Genomic DNA, 22,722 nt, shown 5'->3' on the forward strand with positions numbered 1-22,722 from the left:
CATTCAAAATCTTATTTTAATTTGTATATTTACTCCATAAACATTATTACAAAACTCAGCAAGTTACCAATATTACATTATCACCATACAGGCTTGATCACAAATATTTAAAACCTTTGCAACAGTTACAACAAAACAAAAAAAACAAAATAATACTCAAATAATTTACATGAAAATCTATAAAACAGCAAATTGTTCACAAATTATATTTTTTTCCAAGTTTTCATTTTTTTTTCTTTGCTTATTTGTGTTTTGCACAGTAACACAACACTCTCACAACAAGATCATGGTCTTATTACAAAACTCCCAACAAAATGTAAATATTTCTAGTTTTCTGTTGATACTTTCATATTTTGGTTTTTAAAACCAGAAACTTGTCATTGTATATCCTTTCCACTGCCCATAGAGGCGCATAAAAGGTTACTCACACACACAAATACTTCACAGCACTTTCTAAGAAAAATATACACTTACAAAATATGTTACAAATTGGCACACAAAAAATATACAAGATTTTGTAGTGTCAAGAGTTCATTAAGATTCCTTCTGGTAACAACTCTAGACAGTATATATAAAGCTCGGTAATCTTTTAATGAAAAGAGCAAAAGTAATTCCAATCAGTGTCAAAGAATCATGAAGTGAATACATCAAACATAACATTATAATATACATTCATAAAGAGGGTTAGGAACCTAATCTATTTTGCATTTCTTTTTTTTTTCGTTAACACTGGTGAAATGAAACATACCGAAAAATGAAAATAAGAAAATCGAAACTGAACGGTAAAGAAAAGAAAACAATTGTCAGCTTTCTTAGCACCATTAACATGAGGCAGCTCAACAGTGGCACATTTTAAAAACAAACCGAAAAAAAAGAAAGAAAGAAAATTATGAACTCAGAGAAGTACATTCAATTTGACAATAGGCAGAAATGAGAGAAGGCAGACTAAATGGGCTTGCAGCCCATGTGGAGCTTCCCATCAGCAGCTTGTCTTGGTCCTAACCCTGATACACTATAGAAAAGAAACAAAGGATCATGGCAGAGAGGAGAGAGAGAAAAAAAAGAGACACAGAAAGATTGATTACGATTCTTGCCGTATGCAAGCAATCAATTAATATAACCTGTGTGTCAGAACTGCCATATCCACTGTGACAAGGCCTGTTTTAAAATCAATCAATCAGTCAATCAGTTTGTCCGCACATCTCCATGCAGTCTCATGTAATTACTGCTAAAAATGATAACGTTGTTTAAAAGACAGTGAAAATAATTTCACATATTTCTACACAATATACTAAGTGTTTGATTGGATCTGCATTTCTCCTGAAATTCGTTTAGTGTATAAAATCAAAGCGATTTTATTACTGATTAAGCGTGATTGTATGGTTCATTTTTAAGTGGCTTTCTAGATGTTTATTTCAGAGCTGTGAGGTAGTGAATGAGCCCAAAGTAATTAAAAGCAATGGCCTGTGAATACGCTGGATCAGATAGACGCAATGTATATAATATATATTTCTTTTCAATTTGTGCCTGTATTTAGCCTTAAATTTCTGGTCACAATATTTTCTGCCAGAATTCTGACCCATGAATCAGGACAGTCAATGATGTAAAATGAAGTAGAATGAAAAGAAAGAAACATTATGGACATTATGGGAAATATGAGCTAAATAATCAGACTGAAATACGGCAGCGCCATGAAATAAATTACATGAGAATGTCAAGAAAAGTTACTGTTTAAATTACCATTTTTTTTTCAGGTAAGATAGAAGTAAAAATTCCACATGGAGTGAATGCAAAGACATGCTTTCCTTCATTTACAAGATTACTGTTTCTATTTGTACTGAAAACTGCTTTCACGTTCACATTGACTGCAATAATGTCCATTCGCGACTGATGTGCGCATCAGAATCTCTACTGCCTTAAATTTCCAGTACAAACAGCTTTTCGGTGAGGCACAGCCCCAAATGACAAATCATCTTCTTGCTTACCCTCAGACATCTGCGCTACACTCTTCTTGGTCCAGAGAAAGCTCATTTGAACATCTCTCTCTCTTTTTTTTTCATCTCCTTCCTCTACAGTAGCCTTCAGAGCAGATCTCCCCTTTGCCTCTCTTTTGTTGCTTCTCAGTGCCAGGCGATGTTGAGGTAAATTGAATTTGGCAAACAAAGTGGGGGGAAACGAGGAGAATTCAGAGTCTTTCTGATTTGGTTTAGTGAGTGGTGGTGTACCACTGCCAGCTGTTGGTGCCTTTCATCAGAGAAGAGAGAGAAAAGTCTCAAATAAAGAATTCCTGTAGTTGCAAGTCTCTGTAAGGAGTCTCCAACCCGAGCAGCCAATATTCCAATGGATAGAAAAGAGGAACAGCCAATATTCACACATATATAAGAGGTCATTTACACAGCATTGTTACTTTTGGCACAATGATTTTAAGATTATAATTATCTTTTTTTCTTTTTTTTTCTTTTTTCTTTTTTGCAAATATTGCATGTCCCTGTACAACAACATTGACAAAAATACTCTGAGGGTGGAGCTTTTATGAATTTGCAAGGCGTAAAAATGTTAATTTAGATAACCAGTTCCTCTAAACTCCAGAAGAAGAAAACAAAAACTTGACAAAAGGAAAGGGGGAGCCATTCCAACTTTGAGGGCGGGGGAAAAAAAAAGACAATGTCTGATATGTCATCAATACAAAATGGTCCCATCTCGTGTTTAAGATGTCTCGGGCTTAAATTGGGCTCATTTATTGAAGGTTTCCCTCTTGAAATGAGCCAGGCAGTGTATGACGGACAGCAACAACAGGACATCCATATTCTGCATACAAAAACAGATGAGGAGGAGGGGTGCGTAGATGTCACTCAATGCATTTATGTATATAGCTACATCTTTAGGGAAAAGGGAAATAAATATGTAATTCAGGGAAGCTAGTTCTGCTGAGAAAATACAAAAACAAAGTTCCTCAAAAAGGCGACAGAACTTTTTTCAAGGCTTATTTCTCTTTTTCAGACAAAAATCAAACAAAAAAGGAAAGAAAAAAAAAAAACGACTATAAGAAGAACAAACAAAGCAGAAACAACAAAAGCAAGAAAAATGCAGCCATGGTCGTTTCAAATCTCAATCAAGCTTGACACAATCACTCAATAGGTAGTTTGCAAAGTACAAGAAGTTTCTCATGCAGATATTAATTTCCTCTTCAGGGGGTTAAAAGGAAGTGGGAGTAGTCAGGGGGGAAACGTAGAACTCATGCAGCTCTGGCATAGCGTCAGTGTAGGTATGTTTGGGAGGGAGGGCTGAGCAGGTAGTGGGGGAAAGTGAGAGGGGGGGGGAGGGGGTACAACAGCAGCTGATAACAAAATATTACCTCAGTTTCTCAAAAGAGGTCATCAGTGCTATGTCCTTATTTGGGTCTCTCTCAGCTCGCTTCCCCTTCAGTGTCTCAATCCGAGGGAACTTTGCACTCGTCTTGTGGCGGTACAGCTTTTTGTGAGCAGGCCCGGGGTTAATAAAGTTGGGTTTATCAAACATGTTACAGCCTAGAGCAAGTTGAGGGAATAAAGGATGAGAGGGGTTGAATTTGGCCTGGTTTTTGCCTCCTTTCCCCCCTGCCTTTCTGCCTCTCCCAGCCCCTGTGAGCACAGCTCCTTTTTTCTTCAGGTCAGCCTCAGTTCCTGCCAAGATTTTGAGGGTCTTTAGGTTGAGACTGTTGGCCTCAGAGGGCATGCAGGCCTCTGACATGGGGTTCCACAGTGGCTCAATGGAGGCCATCATGAACCTTTGGACCTCAGCCATGCCAGAGACAATGTTGGACAGAATATTGGAGGGCTCCTCAAATTCTCTCTGGTCATCCCCCACCAGGCTGTTACTCTCCGACCATCCGGTGCCGGGCCAGTCCCCAGTGCTGCTACTGTCAGTCAGGCCTGTGCCACCTGCCTGGTTCTTTGCTGCCTTACCCTCTAACATGGCCTTTATCTTTTTGGTGGAACGAGAGTTCTGTTTGGGAGTCTTGACCTTCTCTGACTTGGGGGCTCTCGGAGCCCGGACCTTCTTCGGGCTCTGTCCTCCTGCTGTTTGTTTGCAGCTGCCTTTCCTTTTTGACTTTATGCTTTTGGCGCCATTCTGTTCATCAAATTCTGTAGCTGCCATCTCCTTTTTATCTAAACCTAAGACATCTTGATTGTTGAAGTTGTGTAGCGGAAACTGGTTGTCCTCCACCGGGTATGCGTTTGCCGTGCGCTCCTGTTGCTGTATGACGTCACAGTTCCACTTTACCTCCCTAGTGCAGTCCATGCTTAAATCATTCACATCCTGGTATTCGCCAACATTCCCTGCCATCTTCATCTCACGCCCAACAACCTGAGGGGACAGATTTGGGGTCTCAGGAGGGGAAAGCTCTGACAGTGATGAGTGCCTGAACTTGTCAGGGGTGAAGTTAGAGATATCCAGCAGGTCTGAGGACTCCCTGAGTGGGGTAAGGGCATCCACACTCTGCTGAATCACCACTTTAGGACTGCAATGAGCTAAGAAGCTGTCTCGGCCCTCCTCCTCACCCTCTCGCTCACAAGACTTGAGGCTGAGTGAGCTGTAATTGCTGGAGGAGGCTGACAGAGAGCCCACTGAGTCATAGCTGATGAGCCTGCCATTGTCTGTGCACAGGGACCCTCGCTGGTATTGCACCTGGCCCTCCACGCAGGCAGACTGACACACTTGCAGATCTGCCCCGGGCTGCAGCCCAGACTCACTCAGGTAGCTCTTCTCATAAAGCAGCCTGTCAGCCTCAGGGCTCAGCTGGCTGTAGTTAGACACTGGCAGGCTGTCATTCAGGGGAACAGCAGCTGGGAAGTTGTTGGGTAAGATGGGAGTCTCGGGGGTCTCAGACCCAAAGCTCTGGCTGTGACTTGCACAGAGCTGTGGATGCCACATCTGGGGGAAGCTGGGGCAGTTCTGAGGAGACTGCTGGAGCTCGGACTCAGAGGGAGGCGATAGGACGCAGCTCTGAGCGAGCTGCAGAGAAGAAAACTGTTTCTCCTCCAGGGACAGCCCAAGAGAATACTGCTGCCTAGAGGACTGTTGGGGGAAATAAGAGATAGCTGCTCCACCTGAGGAGTCTGTGGCATCTAACAGGGTCTGCAGGTAGCCCCCCGGGATGACAGGGACACCCGTCTCCACCTCCTCTGAGGAGGAGGCAGCTTTGTCAGGAGAGCAGGTGGATGAAACAAAGGGGAATTTCTCCTCAGCGGCTTGAGCGGTGGCGGTATTGTCAGAGAAATGCGGTTTGACTGTAGTTGAGCTAATGCCTGCCTCTTCTAACCCAGCAGTGGGGTCCTCAATCTGTGCCGCAGTGACACAGGCATCCGTTTCATTTGTCACGCTCCTCCCCTCCTCTCCTTCTGCCTCTTTTATTTTCTTGCTCCTCAGCCTGGCTTCGCTTTTGAATTTCCTTATCCTGACTGTTTTATTTCCTCCCAATCTCCTCCCCTCCCTCTCCTCCCTCTCCTGGGAGCGGCTCTTGGCTGTGACTGTGTGTGTGATGGAGTTTGTGTCTAATGTGACTGGGAGGCCTGGGGCTGCTATTATTCCTCCTACCGTGGGGGTGGCCTCTTCTTTAGTGACACCTCCCTGGCCCCGATCAGAGAGAGGGGAGGACTGTGCTGTTGCTGATTGCTCCACAGTGTGAATCCTCTGAACCTTAAGCCGGTTTGCAATCTTGTATTTCCTTTTGGGATGACTAGAATTAAAAGGGCGATGGTGGCGTCCGTTTAGATGAAAACCGCGTTGTTGTTTATCTCTGGCAGCCAGCTTAAGCTGTTCCTGTCTCTCTCTTTGCTTCTCCTGCCAGAAATGCTTCAGAGGAGCCAGTGTCTCATATTTGCTTACTGTGTCGGCATTTAAGCTCACAGTCGCATCCACAGGGTCCAGCTTGCCCAGTTTCACTGACATGAGTCTTTCTCCTTTAAACCTGTTGATGATGATGTACTTGATGACCACAGGTGGCTCTTTGCGGCAGGATTTCCGGCGTTTTTTGGGGCACCAGTCTACATCCTCCTCTTCTTTCTGACCAGCAGGGGCTTTCTCCTTTTTCTCCGCATTTTTCTCACTCTCAAGCGAGTCGACATCATATAAGTAATCATCGCTGTATCGAACCTTTCTTTTGGAACGCAAGCCATAGTTGAGAGGGTTCGAGGGACTGAGGAATCTCTTTGAGTGGCTCTTTTTAAACTTTCCCTCCTGCAGGGTGTCTGAGGACGAGCCAGTGCAGGAGCTGTCATCACTGAACTCCCCTGACTCCTCTGTGGAATTGAAGTCCATTAGGTAGCTGACTTTGGGAGTGGACATAGGCGAGCCGTGGGAACCATCAAGTGGACTCCTAGCACTGCAGTCCCCTGCCTTTCCTTCCTGTGCTCCCTCCAGGATGAGTTCATCAGTTTTGGGCTGAAGATCCTCCGCGGTTCTCCTCAAGACTGCTCCTCCTTCCTCTTTCTTGGCACAGTTGGCCAGGACGCTGGGGAAGAAGTTGAACTGCGTCTCCTCCTGCAGAACATTTGTTTTTTCCCTCATGTTGTCCTGGAAAGACTCATAACGAATCTTGAGTGAACAGACATCACTGCTTAATGTCGAATCGTCGTCTTCATCGTCAAACAGATTGTCGACATCTTCCTCTGAGAAGAGGTTGACCGACAGTTCATTCTTAGAACAAAGGTCCAGCAGTTCCATCTTACTCTCACTGATAAAAGACTCAAAGTAGCCCCAGTCCTGGCTGGCATTAGCCAGCAGAACTTCTTCTCCACTAACCTTGTCTAGTAACAGTCCTTCATACAAATTCTTAGCTGTTGCATCATCTTCGGGGTCATCGCAGTCCCCTGTTGTTTTGTTTGCATCCCCTCTCTTGCCCTCACCTGGGGCTTTTGGCAGAGGAAAGCTAAGTAGCTGGTCAGAGAGGAGCTGTTCTCCATAGTGACTCACTGCCTCCCCCGCGTGGCTCAGGCACTGAATGCTGATGTTGTTGATGTCAGAGAAGTCCTCTCGGCTCACATCCCCTATCCTTACACTTAGACCAGTCTCCGTGTCAGGGTTGGCGGTGGGGTCGTGGGGTGTGTTCTGGATGGCGTTAGGGTCAGTGGCATCACGTGTTTCAATGAAGCAGCCGAGGCAGGTTCGGTTAGGCTGAAGAAGACACTCCTCCGTCAGGCCAGACACAGTGCCAGGCTCCATCATTGTCGCTGATAGAGGGAGGGCAACGGGTAATGGAAGGGACGTTTTCTGGTTGTCTCCTGTCGGCGCCCAGGAGCTTACAGCTGGGCTAGAGAGTGATGAGGGGGCGGGCGTGTGGTGAAGATGGGGAACCACAGTTGGAGGGTCATTGGAGGAAGGGGCTACTGTTAGGCCCAGAGAGGGCTCAGTCCCAAGGGGCAAGGGGAGGGCTGGCGATGTAGGAGTGGTCCTCTGATGCGCTGGGCAGGCCTGTTGTGAAGTCTCTGCGGCAGGTGGAGGCGAGGACGGAGGGAGAGCAGCATCGACGAGCCCGCACAGACTCAGATCGCTACTCTGCTCACATAGCCCTGCAGGGAAAAAAAGGAAAAAAGATTTCAGCTCTTTGAAATGTAAGTGTGAAGTTAAATTACATTGTTTTTGTTCTTTTAGTTACCCCGGCATTCTTCTAAGCTGCTCAGACGCAATTAGTGTCAATTAACCCCCTAGGGCTCAAAATGTCATTTCATGATGCCAGCCTTAAACATTAATAATTCAGTTTTGGTTCCAGATTCAATAAGAGGTATTAGCAATGTCAAGTTGGACAATTCCTTACTCATTACTTGCTTGATGTTCAAATGTGAAAGCCGAGACTCGGCAAGTAGCAACACAGCCATAAAGAAATCCCACCAAACTCTGAGAGCACTTAAAACAAAAAGAAGATCAAAGATAAAATGGAGTCACCTTTATGTAATGTTAGCATGCTGGCAAAAGTGAAAGATATACAGAGCTGCAAGAATTTTAATTGGCTTATTTGACAGAACAAAACGAGCAATTGTATCACATGCTTGCAGGTGACAATGCAAAGAGCCTGTTGTCGTTCCTGCCCGAGCAGTATATACGAGATCAAATTAATGCAGCCACCTTGCTTTATGTCCCCCACCCTGCAGTGTTTCTGTGCAGACACAGATCTACTAGCTTTTAAGTAACAAGATACCATTAAATTACACAGACCGACAGAAACAATGACTCAAATGAAAGTAGATTTTGGTGATTTTCCACAGGTCACTTGTGACAATGTCTTAATCAGTTGAAAACATCCATCTGATGAGTAACAATCAAAACTCGCAGGAGTGGCTTGCAGCAGCAGGCAGATCGCTGTGTTTGCTCTGCATAATTAGATGACAGCAGCGGAGGCAGGTATGTACACATGGGACACGACAGGCCCATATGTTGGAGACTGTATAACCAATACCATCCACACCTGCCTCCCTCTACAATCCCAAGCTGCTGCCTTCCAGATATTCTTTAAAACGATGCCAGGGAGAGAAAAAAATAAATAAAATTGAAAACCCTAGCACAGCAATTAATGTGTTCACAGAGGTTAACTAGCAACAACCCCCATTTTAGAATGGATGCGCCTAATCATTATTGAGGTAGTGATAAATGCTTGAGGGGAAGACTGCTTAGCAAACCGTATTCAGCGTTGCTGTATTGGCGGTGAGTAAATCTTTGAATATGGATATGATTTGAGAGTGATTTAATGAGGTAATGAAATTTCTGAGAGCTGGTCTCTACGGGTCTGCGGCCTGCAGACACACCGGAGCAGCCACAGTGCTTACTAAAAGCATGCGACTGCGGTACTGTCACTCTTAATGAAGAAAGCCTCTAGAGAAATATCCATCCTCTCTTTCCCTCTCATCGTCAGAGAACTGTTATAGCAGCAAGTCGTCAGAGGCTGCAGAAGCATCACAGCGAGGCGTTCGCCATCAGGTCCTCTCAGTCTGTGAGCCAAAATGACCTCAGAGCTAAAGCATGGGACTGACACATGTTCTCTGCGGAGAGTCATGACAGATACCCTTTTTCTATATTTAAGATAGAATACTAGCAAATTTACACGGTCGCTTACTTTAAAGAGGAGGACTACAAAAGGAAACGCTTTCCATTCGTGAGCACACTTCATCTTGAATTACATGTAAACAGAGCAGATTTCCAGCACGCGGAGACAAGACAAATATAAAGCAGAGATTAGTTATCGCTCGCCCTACAAAGGTGCGAAGCCACCGAAATGAGGAAGTTACAGGAAAAGGGAGAGAGGTTATTAACTTCCTTCATCCCTCTGTGCTCACGTGTAACTTAAGCTGCCACCAAATATCGCCGAAAGATTGGTCAAAATTGCCGTGAAACATTAAACTCATATTGAGAAATGTGTTTCCTCGGGGTTTATAATGGATTAACAATCTATCCTGTCCAATGTGTGTGTGTGTATTGTATGTGCTGAGCGGGGCAGAAAGTGTGTGTGTGTGTGTGTGTGTGTGTGTGTGTATGAGAGGGAGAGTGATAGAGTGTGAGTATTGGCTTGGGGGTATAGTGTTATCGAGAGGCCATCTGTCTCCAGCTGGACCATTAGCTCTTCAGCTGTTCAGAATGTGCCACAGATCAGTCAGACAGACAGGTATACAAACACACACACACACACACACACACACACACACACACACACACACACACACACACACACACACACACACACACACACACTGGGTCTTACAGTGATGACTGTAGCTGACAAATCGAGTTTGACATTTGGGGTCAAAGGGGGGATCGGCTGCTTCCTATTCACTGATATGGTACAGCATAATGTTACTACAATATCTGAGCTGGCAAATGTAAACAAGATACACATCCAAAATAGTCGCTGCTGCCAGAATTCAATATTTAGCTTACAGAAAGAGTAGCAAAAAAGAAAAAACAAGCTTTATACATTCTGAGATCCTCCAAGCACGACTGTACTTTTCTAATGGTGTTATCGGGAGAGAAGCTCTCCGAATAGAAACTGAGGCTGGATGTGACATGGCTCATGCAATCTGGCGTGGACATTCACCACTGAGCATATGGAAGGACCCCGGCTGCTGGCAGGTGGTGGTGATCTTCTGATTCCCAACACTGCCAAGCCCAGCCATGCTAGACAGCCCGATCACTGCCAAACTAGACCAGACCAGACCAGACCAGTTAGCACTCGGAGCTCTCCGAGACACATCTCCTTTTCTAGCCATAACATTCGGGGCTTCGTCCACCTGAGGTAGGCCCAGGCTGCTTTGTGCCAGGCAGCTCTGCACGGTAACAAGCCCATGCCGAGGGACACGGTCATGGACATGAGGGGAGAGACTAGTTGGCGCCTGTGTGCCTATCTATTAGTGTGTCAGATGCCACACGTGCGCATACACATGTATGCCTTTTTTCTCTTTAATTACATTCCAATTAGAGCTACATTATAAAGCAAAGAAAATAGAAAAGCCTAAGAATAACAGAAACACCTGTCACTGACATTAAATTAAATTCATGCATCTTCTCCAAAGGAATGGCCAAAGGAACACATTTTTCAGCTATCACAATACCACACACAATGCAAATGAAAACAGCTGACATGGCCTTTTCCCCTTTTGCGATGGCTTTTAGAAAGCATTCCTTTTCCCATCCCCCTTTTCATCCCTTCTTCCACCCTTTTTTCCTTCCAACTTCCTGCTTCTTATCCCCATTACATGGAGGCTTTTACAATCGTAAAATGCAGAGCTAGCCATTCTGCAGCTCAGCCACCCGGGGCGTTCAGTCATCCAGCTGGTAGGCCAGCCATAGAAGCCGCTTGCTCCATCTTCACTATATGACATTTTGTGAATGGTAGTGGGGGTTGTGGTGGTGGTGGGGGGGAATCAATCCGGCCAGTACAGGATGTTCGTAATAAGTGGTGAGTAACTGCGGCATGATTCATGGCCATCCTCCTCAAAGAACTACCCTATTCCTGCTCAATGGAGCTGCTTTCACTCTCTCCTGTATTTTTTTAATGCTCTCATTCCACCTCTCCTCGTCTCTCTTGCTCTCTTTTCCTCTTGCTGCCTCTCAAGGAGCAGGCAAGTGCTGGGGATAATCTGTCTCAGTTCCAACTGAGGCTGACCAGAGCTGAAACACCGAGATAAACCTCATCGAAGGATCAGTGGTGCTTGGTAGATAGAAACTATGGGGAGAAGTAGGCGGTGGGTGAATGACTGAAAATGCACAGCATCAGTAGGGCTTATTGTCCAGTAAAAAGGAAGAGATTACACTGCTACCTGATTTCTTTTGAGTTAGATTTGGTTTTAAAAACCATTTATACAGCTAAAAGAAAAGTGACCCCATATTGTAATGGTTTACACATTCGCCTAGCACTGAAAGCTCTCCAGTTTGATCCAGGAAAGAGACGCAGATCCCTTTGGGTTCCATCAGAAAAGGCATCTGGTGTAAAACAAAAATAAAAATTCTGCCAAATCAAACATGTGGAGCTAGCAACTGTGGAGACCCCTTGTGAATAAGGCAGCAGCCAAAAGTAGCTCATATACCTTTTAGAAGAAAACATTTGTAAAACCTTTGGAGATACCAGGATTTCTAAATTGATATGTGGTTGCAAAAAGTAAAAAAAACAAAATCCAACTGGACTAATTCATATATAATTGTGTGTGTTTTTCATAGTGGACAGGGAACAAGTGAATTTAGCAAACTGTATAACTTTCCGAAGGTGTTTTGCTGTCTCTCTTCTGGTGCCCTTGGTATAATCTTTGCAAGGAAAGCTACAAAAGTCCTGAAATTCCTCGACTTGAACACAGTTATGCCCATCTTCATAACACTCCTCCTAAAGTCCTCTTAAAGTCCTGTGAAAGTTGGTTCTTTCTTCATGAGGGCAGAATTTGGCACTAACCAGATGTTTGTCTTTATTTGGAGACAGGCTCGATTCCATCTCGCACTCCAACGTCAAATTGCAGACGGTCTTTGGAGTCAGGTGTTCCTTAATCACAACATCTGACTCTCATCTGACTATCTCCCATAAGGGCGAGAAGTGCACTCTGCTCAGTTTGTACTTTTTGAAATTCCCTTACTTTCAAAAATACATGTTTTTGTGTGTTACTGATTAATCCTTTCCCCATTAGACAGCGTCTAATGATGACTTTTGACACTTCAGTTTATATCAATAAAGATGTGGTTTGAAGACCGTTTTTTCAAGGGTAGCTGCATAGGCAGGGACCACCTTCACTAACTTCTTAGGAACCAACAAGTCATTGCGTTATATAGGCAGGCCTGAAATATGACAGAAACCACTCAGGTCAGACAGGAACTTCAAGGGTTACCTCTCGTAGGCTTTCAAGGGGTAACGAGTTAAGTGAAACTATGTAGAGTAAATGAAGTTCAGACGGCAATGCGCAGTGTAGAAATCTTAGCAGTTTCAAAGCATTTGCAACCTTTTTTCCTGCAAATATATAATTACTAATCAAGGTTTCGGTTTCTGAGATTTTGCAGAGAAAAAAAACACAGAAGCCCAAAACTGAAATACAACAAGAAAATAAAATAACAATACAGTTATTATTAAAACAATGATGCAGACCTTTTGTTTTCACGATGCTAATAAATGTGTATGAGAGAATTAATGGCTCCACCCACTTTTATATTTGCAGCTTTTTATGAGAAAAGATAGATTTATATTTCTGAGTTGTGGAAGCATAAGCAGAGAGGATTAACAACAGCTTAAAAAGCTTCAATTAATAATTCTTTTCCACTTTTCTTTAAAAAAAAACCACACAGGATGTGTTTCACGCTCCCCATATCTTGTAAAAGAGCTTAAAACTGAGGGTGAAAAGCTAATTCAAGAAAAGCTAATTCTGTGCTATGTGCTAATACTAATTGTCTTTTCAAAGTTTTAAATGTGTTGTGAGAGAAACTGTTGTTAATAAGCTTTCATTTATTTTAATGAGTGCTTAAATATTCTTGGGCAAATTAAAAAAAACTCCTCTCTTCTGCAACCAAGTTTCTCTAAATGTTTAAAGCTGAGAAATAAAGAGCAAAATTAGCATTCATGTGAGTTACTTAAAAAAACCACAAAAAACATGGTGTTAACGAGCTATACCTGAATAGTTACCTGTGCTCTCCACTGCATTTGGATTCTCGGGTTCTGAAGTCTTCACAATCAATGTGAGACTGCTGTCTGTTAACACATCCATCAATACGGCTCAATGCTGCACCACCCACGCATCATTTTGACTGTCCCACCTGTTGAAAGACAAAGAGAAATAGAAAGAGACGTGAGTAAGAAGGCAATCGGTAAAAAAGGGCGACCGCCATGCGTATGAGGCAGAAAGGCATTAACGGCAGTGCATTAGATTTCATTACAACAAAAGACCGACGCTAAGCACAGACAAACAAAGTTATGGCGGTTCAAGAAAAAGCTCCAAACGTGATGGAGGCATCAAACAGGCCCTTGGGGCATCAAACAATCACTCATTTCTTCTCCGTATCACAGATTCGTGTCTAAGATTAATTTAAACTTTGCCAACCACGAAAGTACACAAAGAATCGCAGCTTGGATCGCTATGGCAACTGTATGCCATACGATCCTATTTTAAGCTTCATTTAACATTTATAGCAGAGTTGTTAACCTATGCCAACCTTACATAGGCGGCTCTGAGCATATTTGTTTATTGTAATTAGCTGACTCCCTCCCTCCCGTGCGCCTCAGCAGCAAGAAATCTGAAGGAGCTCAAAGAGGAGAGATTAAAGAGATGTGACTGAGGCGGTGACAGCAAACTGTGAACACTGACAATACTTTTTATTGTAGCAAGTGATGGTGAAAAGTGGGGGTGGGGGATGATTGAGAGTACACGCGTGCGAGGGCCGGGTACGCCGTAATACAAAATAACATGTTAAAGGGTAGAGGAGAGAAGAGAGGTTGAAGTTTGTCGGCCTTTTAAAAATAGACACAGTAAGAGGGGCAACAAAAAGAAAGCATATTAATCTGCTGTGATTGTGAAAGAATAATGGCGATAAGAGAGACTCTGGGCTGGTAAATGACGAACATTTGATGTTGTGGCCTCCTGCCTGCTTATATTGTTTTCTTTTTTCCTCTCCTGCAGTCCTCCTCTAGAGGAGTGGTGCTGCAGGATGACAAATGAGCCCAGGGAGGGGATCTAATAACACGATCTCCTTGTGGTGTGAAAAGGGTGGCTGGGAGATTAAGACAGACGGCAGACAATAAGACAAAGGTAGTGTGTGGCTGACTACAACCAACTGCCACCTCTTTCATCCTATTTCTTCTAAATGTCATTAGCTGTTCACTGACCTGAGCGAGAGCGCTACCTGAAGGGAACCCCTGCTTCAGCTTACAGTTGCATACACACCAGCTCAGTGGGTAATTACCTCATGAGCCATCACATCTACTCATGTGTGCAGCAGGTACAGGGACCCTGTAGGTAGACTCAGTTAGATCCTGTTCTTCTCTTCAAAGAGAAGCACTGTTATACCCAAAGCCTGGGCTTAAGTGTACATTTACAGAGCTATGAAATGGTTTTGAGGCCATCTCCTATCAATTCGCCTCACCGAGGAGCTGAAATTCGACATCCGGCAATAAACGTGTCGCCTGCAACAATGCGCGAGTTGGAACTGGATATCGTCACCAAACGGGATGACGCGGTTGAGCTGGGCTCAGCTTTATCGGCCATCGCCAATGCAACGATCCCGAGGTGAATAGCGAAGCCACAACAGCAACCTATTAAATATAGGCTGTGGCCACCGAGCAATGTGTCTCCAGCATGGCTGTGACACAACACACAGCTGGGATGCTGGTCAAGCCACAGAGGTGCTGCTAGAGTTCAGCACTGAGAGCTGCTTGTGGGTGTGTGTCTGTGTTTATGCTCGGTTGCATGTGTGTTAGATAAAGCCCCAAGGCTGAGGATCCACAGCATCAACATCCACTGGCAGAGGCTGCACATACAATCACATGGAGAGAGGGAGAGAGGAGCAGAGAGAAAATGAAAGCCAGGCATTTAACAACACTCCCAACACCCCTTCTGCCAGCCAGCGCCAGTGCTTCAAATGTGTTTATTTTCCACATTATTCATGATTCTTCTGTATGCCCCCCCCACCACACGCGCACTCCACCCTGTACCATCTCCACCACTCTGTCAAGACCTGACGAGAGGCCATTTCAATAATGAAGATGGACTAACTGCAATAGAGAGTGCACATAAATTGGAGCTACAGCCAACAAGCATGTCCAATTTGCCAAGCGGTTAAGCCTGATGTCTGGGTGCAGCTTTAAGAGAGCGCCACGGCTGCCGTCAACAGGTTTGTGCCGACCTGATTCATCCATCCACATCATTAATACTTCACAGAGGGCACCACCATTTAACTCTGCTGCGGGAAACCACTCTTTAAACACCACACATTAGGGCACATAATCACTGTGCACTCATTTCTGTAGCATTCAGCAGGTGTAGGAAAATAGCTAGCACTTCTGACCCCCCTCCATTGTTCTTGCATGTGGGCTGGGGTCCTTTGCACGATGAGAAACTGAAATAGAGACAAAGAGCAGCGAGCGGAAAAAGCCAAACAGAATGATTAGAATTTGATTTATCCTTTTAAACCCTCCTCCACACGCGCCATGTGTTAATGTGTAAGCTGGATAACAAGATAAGAACATGTTTACTTGCTCTATATGGAACTTATCAGCGCCACAATCTAATTCCTGCAAGCCTCTTCCCGGGTCTCCGTTTCACCGCATTTCTCCTCGATCCAATTGCATTTCTCGTCAATGAAGCGGCAACGAGGGGGATAGATGGAGTGGGATTGTGTATAATTGCCAAAAACTACGAGGCAAGGTCCCACAGCAGTAGTATATGTAGGTACAAAGGGGCCATTGTGCCAACAGAGGGATAGAGTCAGGGGCTAAGGAATAGATCCCCAACAGAGGAGCTCTCAAAGAGGGCATAGCGCCACAGGGAACACTGATCCAAACAGACAGCGCTGAAATGGCGACTCCTGTTTTCAGCGCAGGTATACGGTTTCAGAGCAGGTTCACTGGTTGCAGACAGGCTGAGTAACCTGCCTCACACGCAACTCACGGTAATACTCCCGAGCTCGTGAGCTTGCAGCACTACGTGGTAGGACTACAGAGAAGCACAAATCCAATACACACACACAATTGTACACACATCATGAATTTTAAAAATATCACATACTGTATTCACAGACCCACACAGTAAAAGCAGTTTGGACTCGTCTTTCAGGTTTTCTAAATTTGGGAAGAAAACCTTAGTGCTTAGAGCCACACCGTGAACGACACTGAGAATTTAGGTAGCTTTTTTAACACACGTGGAAACTCTTCTACGTGTTAGGGTACGACCTGCCCTGCTATTGTGAACAGAAAGACGAAGAAGTAGGTACTCCCCTCCAACCCTTCCTTCCGTTTCTCTCTCACAAACGCGAGCTTTGTTCTGTCAAATGGTCAGCGGGCCTCCTCGCAGCTCATATGTCAGAGCTCTCCTCTTTCGAGGGCCAAGCGAACCTCAGAAAACCCTTTTTCATCGAACCATTTGCATCAACTCGTGTTGCCATGTCTTCCGATAAATGCTCCAAATGAACACATTGCAAAGACTGCTGCAGATGACCGCCTGCTGAATGCCAACATGTTAAACGAGTGAGCCATCGGTGTTTGCAATTATAGCTGGTCGATATGGCGGCACAGTATTAATCTTTCTTTTAATGCCGTGCTGTAACAAAGGCCATTATGCAAACCCTCATGCAATTAGACCAGGAAATACAAGACTGACATCGAATGCGGTGAACACATTAGCAGTGTTGCTAATTTGCACCTGCAGTAACAGTGTTCAGCAGCATTTATGTTTTTGACAGCAACAACTGCTGCATCGCTAGCACCATATGCTTCCCGTGTTGTGCCGCTGTTTGTGTTTCAGCTGCCTCTTCAACACAAAGCTCACACCGGCTAACTCGTGTCATGAGCGTGCTCTGCAGGTTAGGCCGGTGCTGCTGTTGCTGCTGCTGCTGCTGAGGAGAAATCTCAATGATTTTGTCTCTGACACATGGAGAGGGAGGAAAAAAAAGATTCCTTATCTGCAAATCTTAATTCAATGGTGTTTCCTACACGGGCCTCTGCTACTGTGCACCTTCCTTGTCAGCTGTTTGCTGCTGTATTTGATCCAACATCCTCACCTAAAACCCCCCTGACACGGCCACGGTGATGGCAGAGATACGGCCTGCGTTTGAGATAATCACTGTCAATCACGGGCTGCTGGAGAGCCCAGGAAGCATCTGATAGGTAAAGATTCACTATGAATCAGGATTATAGAGTTGGATCTTTATCAGCGCAGCACAACCTGCAGAGACAGATCTGGACAATTGTAGCTACTGTTACCCCCTCAGGCCTCTGCATGCTCCAAAATAAAGGTGCAGGCCCAGGAGTGTCTGGCAGGAGAATGCTCAAGCCATTAATGCTATCTTTCTATTAAAATGACTGCAAGCCTGCTGAAATATAGTATGAGTGACACTGATGACGGGATTTAATCCAAGCCTGCGTGGCCTTAGCGTGCACCGTCACCGTTTTAAATATCTTTGATTACGCTTAATGTTTACTTATTTAGTTATTAAGGTAATAAGGGCTCAGACTTCCAAACCTGTGCTTTTAATCTTTCTTTAGCTAGCCCTGGATAAAACGCTTTCCATGTCTTCAGGAATAGCTAAGTAAGATCTCTGGTCTCTTGTTGGAAAAGCCGCCGAAATATAATTCAATGCAGCATAATACCGCTTTAATTTCTGTTAAAGTCGCAGCTCGATAAATTGTTTAAGTAAGCGTTCATTCACTTCTAGCCGCTGTGGACACAATACAGAAGCATTAAGGCCTTATTGTTTTACTGTTGTTACTATTGCATTTCATTTCAAGTTGTTTGCTGCTCTGTTTTCACAAATGCCGTAATAATCACACGCAGTAACTACTCCATTAAATGACTTGAGCGAATTGTGCCTGTTATTGCAACATTAATCCCCCATGTCAGGTTTCAGGGTGTTTTTTTTAAAATATTAAACAGATAGAAACATAATTTCTTTTATATCATCGCGTGTTCTCGAGGATTTATTTAAAATAATTGCAGGTTATTTTAATACAAGCTCCTGACAATGGGATCATTTAAATGTGCGGAAATGATCGATATACAGGAAATTGCTGCAGATTAAAGGAGGTGTTCTACCCTGGATGCAGCAAAGTGATTTTTCCTATTTAAAATGATTATGGAAACGTATACACTTTGTAACAGGCAGAGATTGCAGATAAGTGGACTATTAAATGACTTAGATACGCAGCATTTAACAATAAAAAAAACACATTTAGTTTGCTTTCCTATAAAGTGCAGAAACAGGAATGGACTGAGGCTACTTTTCAAATGCAAAATATTACAGATTGCATAGAACTGCTACACTGTAAAAAATACAACTTGTAATGATGCGGTTTTGAAGACTTGACAGAGTTATGCAACTTGTTAATAAACTGCAAACGTTTAAACGGAGCAGCAAAGCTGAAAAAGTTCTCTGCGAGCTGTCGATGATTCCCAGGATTGAGCATTTTGATGCTGAAAGCATTTCACCTCTATTAGCACGTTTTACTCTGCATTACCCACAGAGCAGGGGTGTCAAGCTCAGTTTACATCATGCCCCACATGGAGCCCACTTTCATCTTAAGTGGGCCGGACCAGTGAAACCCATCCTTTCTGTCAGTGTAAAGGGGTTTAACTGTTTACACATTCAACATTTAATCCCTAAAATATCTCAATATGAGAAAAAGAAGTCCAATTTCAACATTACATCTCAGTTTTCCTACATGATATAGAAATTCTGCAGCATTAAAGAAAGAAATCTGCCAGCATGAGTCTTTGACTGTAAAAGTCTGTAAAATTATATTAAATTTTCAGGTAGCATATTGACCAGATTGTCCTGTAATTATAAGGCAGGAATTTTTTTGTTCATTCACAGAAAATACTCTTTTTTTTTTAAATTTGCACCCATTGTAAAAAAAAAAATAAAACAAGACTTTTACTGTCATTTCATTGTTTATCTATTACTTAATATGAAATACCATGGGTGAGGGTTTTATCAGGAGGAAAGCTGCAAAACTTATGAAAATACAGTTTAAAGTCCATCCTTTATAACCTTGTCTGCATTTTCCAAAGCCTTCCAGTGGACCGGATTGGAGTCTGTGTGAGGCCCATTCTGGTCCCCGGGGCTTATGTTTGACACCCCTGGCATTTTCCTTATTCCTGAAAGAAAATACTGTTGACTTTTCAGCACTGAAAGGTGTTCTCGTCTGATGACATGACCGCCTGCCGTGTGGTCGACTGGTTACAGGCATGGCAGGCTGCTTGCTTTCAAAAACAAAACTCAAACTCTAAGAGCATGCTGCCAGATAAATGGAGCGTGTCTAGACGTAAAGCCATCTCCTTATAAGCTATCCTGCCCTTGATGGCGTCGACCCGCTTTGTTCACAAGCATTAACAAAAAATGCACAGTGAAAAATATTTATATACGCATGTGTAATCATCATTTTCACTCATAGCTGTAATTTCATTTTTCTGAGTAACTGTAACAGATTGTAATTACCTCTCCTTTATAGTTTAATTACGCGACACAGTTAACTACCTACCACATGGTACATTAATTTTGCATGGTTTGATATTTACTTATACTGTTTCTCTTTTATTTTCTATACATCCCGAGCTCTCCAACAGTGGGATGAAGAAAGTAAGAGATAAGGAAAGGAGAAAAATAAGTAGAGGGAAGGTCAAGAGTGAGGAGGGAGACAGCCTATTACAATAAATCCCTACGTGCCTCCAGAGACTGCAGCAGCATGTGTTTACAATACTGTTTCATTCATACATGGACCGCTGATCAGTCAAAACAAGGTTACTGCTTACCAAAAAAAACGAAGAAGAAGAAATATGGGATGGGGCAGCGCCCGGTGAATGGCAGAGAGAAGAATGGCAATAAGGCGGGCAGTAGGCGAGGTGTTAAAAGTTGATTAGGTTGTTAAAGGTCATATAGTCAGGCCTCATCAGCTGTCCCAATGGAGCACAAGAAGCAGCTCAGGGCCTCAGCACTGCTGCTAATGAGACAGAAGCGATGGCATCCTCACTAACATATGGATATATCCTGCTTCCATGTACAGCAGTCTCCTTATGGTATATAAGCGCATAGCAGTACCCAGTTAATGTGATGACATTAACAAAAAAAAAATGTCGACCAGCCTGAGGCTGTTATAACAAACCCAGTACAGAGCACAGAGGAAGGCTGTGTGAGGCGTGTAATGCTAAATTATTTGATCACTGAAACTAGAAATGTATGGTATGTTTGAACATGCTTATACACACAAAGCGTGCACACACACACACACACACACATGGTAAACCATAAACTTCCACATTACAGATTCATTTGCTCATTTGAGCAAATCTGCGTTTGGTCCACCCACCGCTCTTGAAGGGTCAGTCTTATGAAACAATTGCGTATTTAATGAGGCTCTGCATACAAGCAACTCTGTGCACGAGCTCAAACACACACATACACATTGCCATACACACTCATTATGTACGCAGTGCTCCCACTCAGTACAGTTAAAAAGATGCTGATGTATGAGTAACTGCTGATAAATACAGAAGATGCTTCCACCCCCCAGAAACACGGAGCCAAAACTAACAATCATGACCATCACTTCGATCTCCTGACTGACACACACAAACCCGAGCGCTCTCACGCTTGCACAGAGAGCATGCATCAAATAATCTTTGCTGCAACAGCAACGGAGATGCAATTATCTTATTTCCAACAGCTGCATTTATTAGAGCTACGCTTCATTTGCTTTGCTGAATCTAAATCAGGCTCTGCAGACTGGGGGCTGTTACTTCAGCGCTGACGCAATGACATAATGTCCTGCAGGTTTACATTCCTGCAAAGGCCCTCTGTCAATGCCTGTTTCTGCCACAACGATTCCTGTCAGGCACGCTGTGGGCTGAGTGATCGATATTTTTTATTACCACCACTTTATTCAACCTTTCTCACATGCGCGCTGGAATAATGGACATTTATGCAGTTTTCATGGTCACTACCTACTCTTTCTTTGCATTCGAGCAAATGTGTGCCATGCTTACAGATCTGTGTGTGTGTCTGTGTGTGCTCCTTGCTATGAACAAACACGCACTAGTCTTTGTCTATGGCTATGTATTGCCTACAGGTGTGTGTGTGTGTGTGTGTGTGTACTAACATTTATACTGTGCGCACAAGTGTGCATGCTACGCACGTCTCCTCATGTAAGAACTTAGAGTCCCTCATAATGAGAAGCCCTTAAAGGTGAGGCTGGATCACAAGGAAAGGGCATCAGAGGAAGTGATGATGGTCGCTATGGTGCTGGCCTCCGTGTCAGGCAATCACAGCTTAGGGGGGGGAAAAAGCACATGTAGCAACACAGAAATATACTGTACCATTTTAATTCAGGCTCTGCAAGAACAGACCTGCCTACAGCAGAGATGGTGGAAAAAAGCAAAAATCACACTCAATATCAGTGTTGGCTACAACTGCCAAGAATGGCTAATCAATAGAGCAGTGCACCTATGGGAGACATGTTCCATTAAGTCTGTGGGTCAATGTGTTTGCCAGCAGATAGCACTGGTTTATTTTCCCTGATGCTTGTCCCCATCCCCATACCCCACATGCTTGATTAGCTGCCCTGCTTGGCTCCATTGATGTGTATCAGTGATCACCTCCGGAGTCCTATCAGTCAGTGACTCTCGAGAAGGCAGAGGGTGAACACATGCGACCTGTGACCTCTGCCCTCTGCCCCCCTGACCCCGAATGACCCTCAGTTAATTAGTTGCGTGTTTACCCAACACCTGCTCCACTTCCAAAACCACTCTTTTATCTAAAATACAAAATCACAGACACAAATACTGTTGATGATTTATGATGCAGGGGAGGATTGAATATTGAGCAAGCTAGCTAAGAGACAAAAGACTGCAGCCAAATTTCAGCTATCCAACACACGTTATTGGGCGCTTTGAAGAAAATGTGGGTTTATTTTTGCATAACTGACCATCGCTCTTTTTCTTTTTTATCTTCATCGTTAAAAGCAAGGTGTTTTGTCAACACATGCATGACAATTACTGCGCAGGCTGAGAACAGAACATGCACCCATCACAGGAGCTAATAATTAATGAAATGACCTCTGAAGGCTGCACCCAAAGCAAGCCCCTCTCATCCCTGCCACACACACACACAAATACACGTGCACGCTACTAGAATGGAAAGGCTGCTGGAACCTGCCAATTATTCTCTACTTTACTGGACCCTCGCTACATCAGAGGTGTGATTGGAATAACAACCATACACCGAACCACGCAATTCTCCATTCCCTGTAGGGCAGCACTGAACCAGCAGGGGAAGAAGGAAGGGAGCGTGAAGGGATTGTCGCGATGATGAGGAAGAGGGTGCATACAAGACAGAGGAAGAGGAGTTGGGGGGGGGGTTAAAAGGAAACGCTAACGATTACATGAGGAAAGGGGGAGAGGGGAAGAAGTCAAAGCTGGGGCTCCCTGGCAACATGCAGAGGCAGAGGCTGTGTGAGAGTGAGTGCTGCCTTGAGTGACACTCACTCTCATATCCCCCCCTCTGGGGAAATAACCCCCTTAATCCAAC

The 22,722-nt window shown here is 44.0% G+C and overlaps 1 protein-coding gene across 5 annotated transcripts in view; it reads right to left on the reverse strand.

Annotated features, from left to right (window-relative positions):
* Positions 1 to 3: 3 nt before the first annotated feature.
* nexmifb (neurite extension and migration factor b) overlaps positions 4 to 22,722 on the reverse strand; it is a 51,447-nt gene continuing 28,728 nt past the window's right edge. The window contains exons 2-5 of one of the 5 annotated variants that reach the window (XR_010095408.1): positions 13,109 to 13,251; positions 3,356 to 7,550; positions 1,986 to 2,808; positions 4 to 1,012 (exon numbers count right to left, since the gene is read on the reverse strand). Coding sequence is in view for 4 of the 5 variants with exons in the window: in XM_063491753.1 (XP_063347823.1) it covers positions 2,562 to 2,808; positions 3,356 to 7,550; positions 13,109 to 13,202 (4,536 nt within the window). In the remaining variant the exon portion in view is untranslated. Of the gene's footprint in view, positions 2,809 to 3,351; positions 7,551 to 13,108; positions 13,252 to 22,722 lie in introns of those variants that run through there. The other 4 variants (XM_063491763.1, XM_063491753.1, XM_063491778.1 and 1 more) reach the window with 4 other exon arrangements.

This window comes from Pelmatolapia mariae, linkage group LG2 (genome assembly GCF_036321145.2).
Source record: "Pelmatolapia mariae isolate MD_Pm_ZW linkage group LG2, Pm_UMD_F_2, whole genome shotgun sequence".
In the NCBI taxonomy this organism is placed as follows: Eukaryota; Metazoa; Chordata; class Actinopteri; order Cichliformes; family Cichlidae; genus Pelmatolapia; species Pelmatolapia mariae.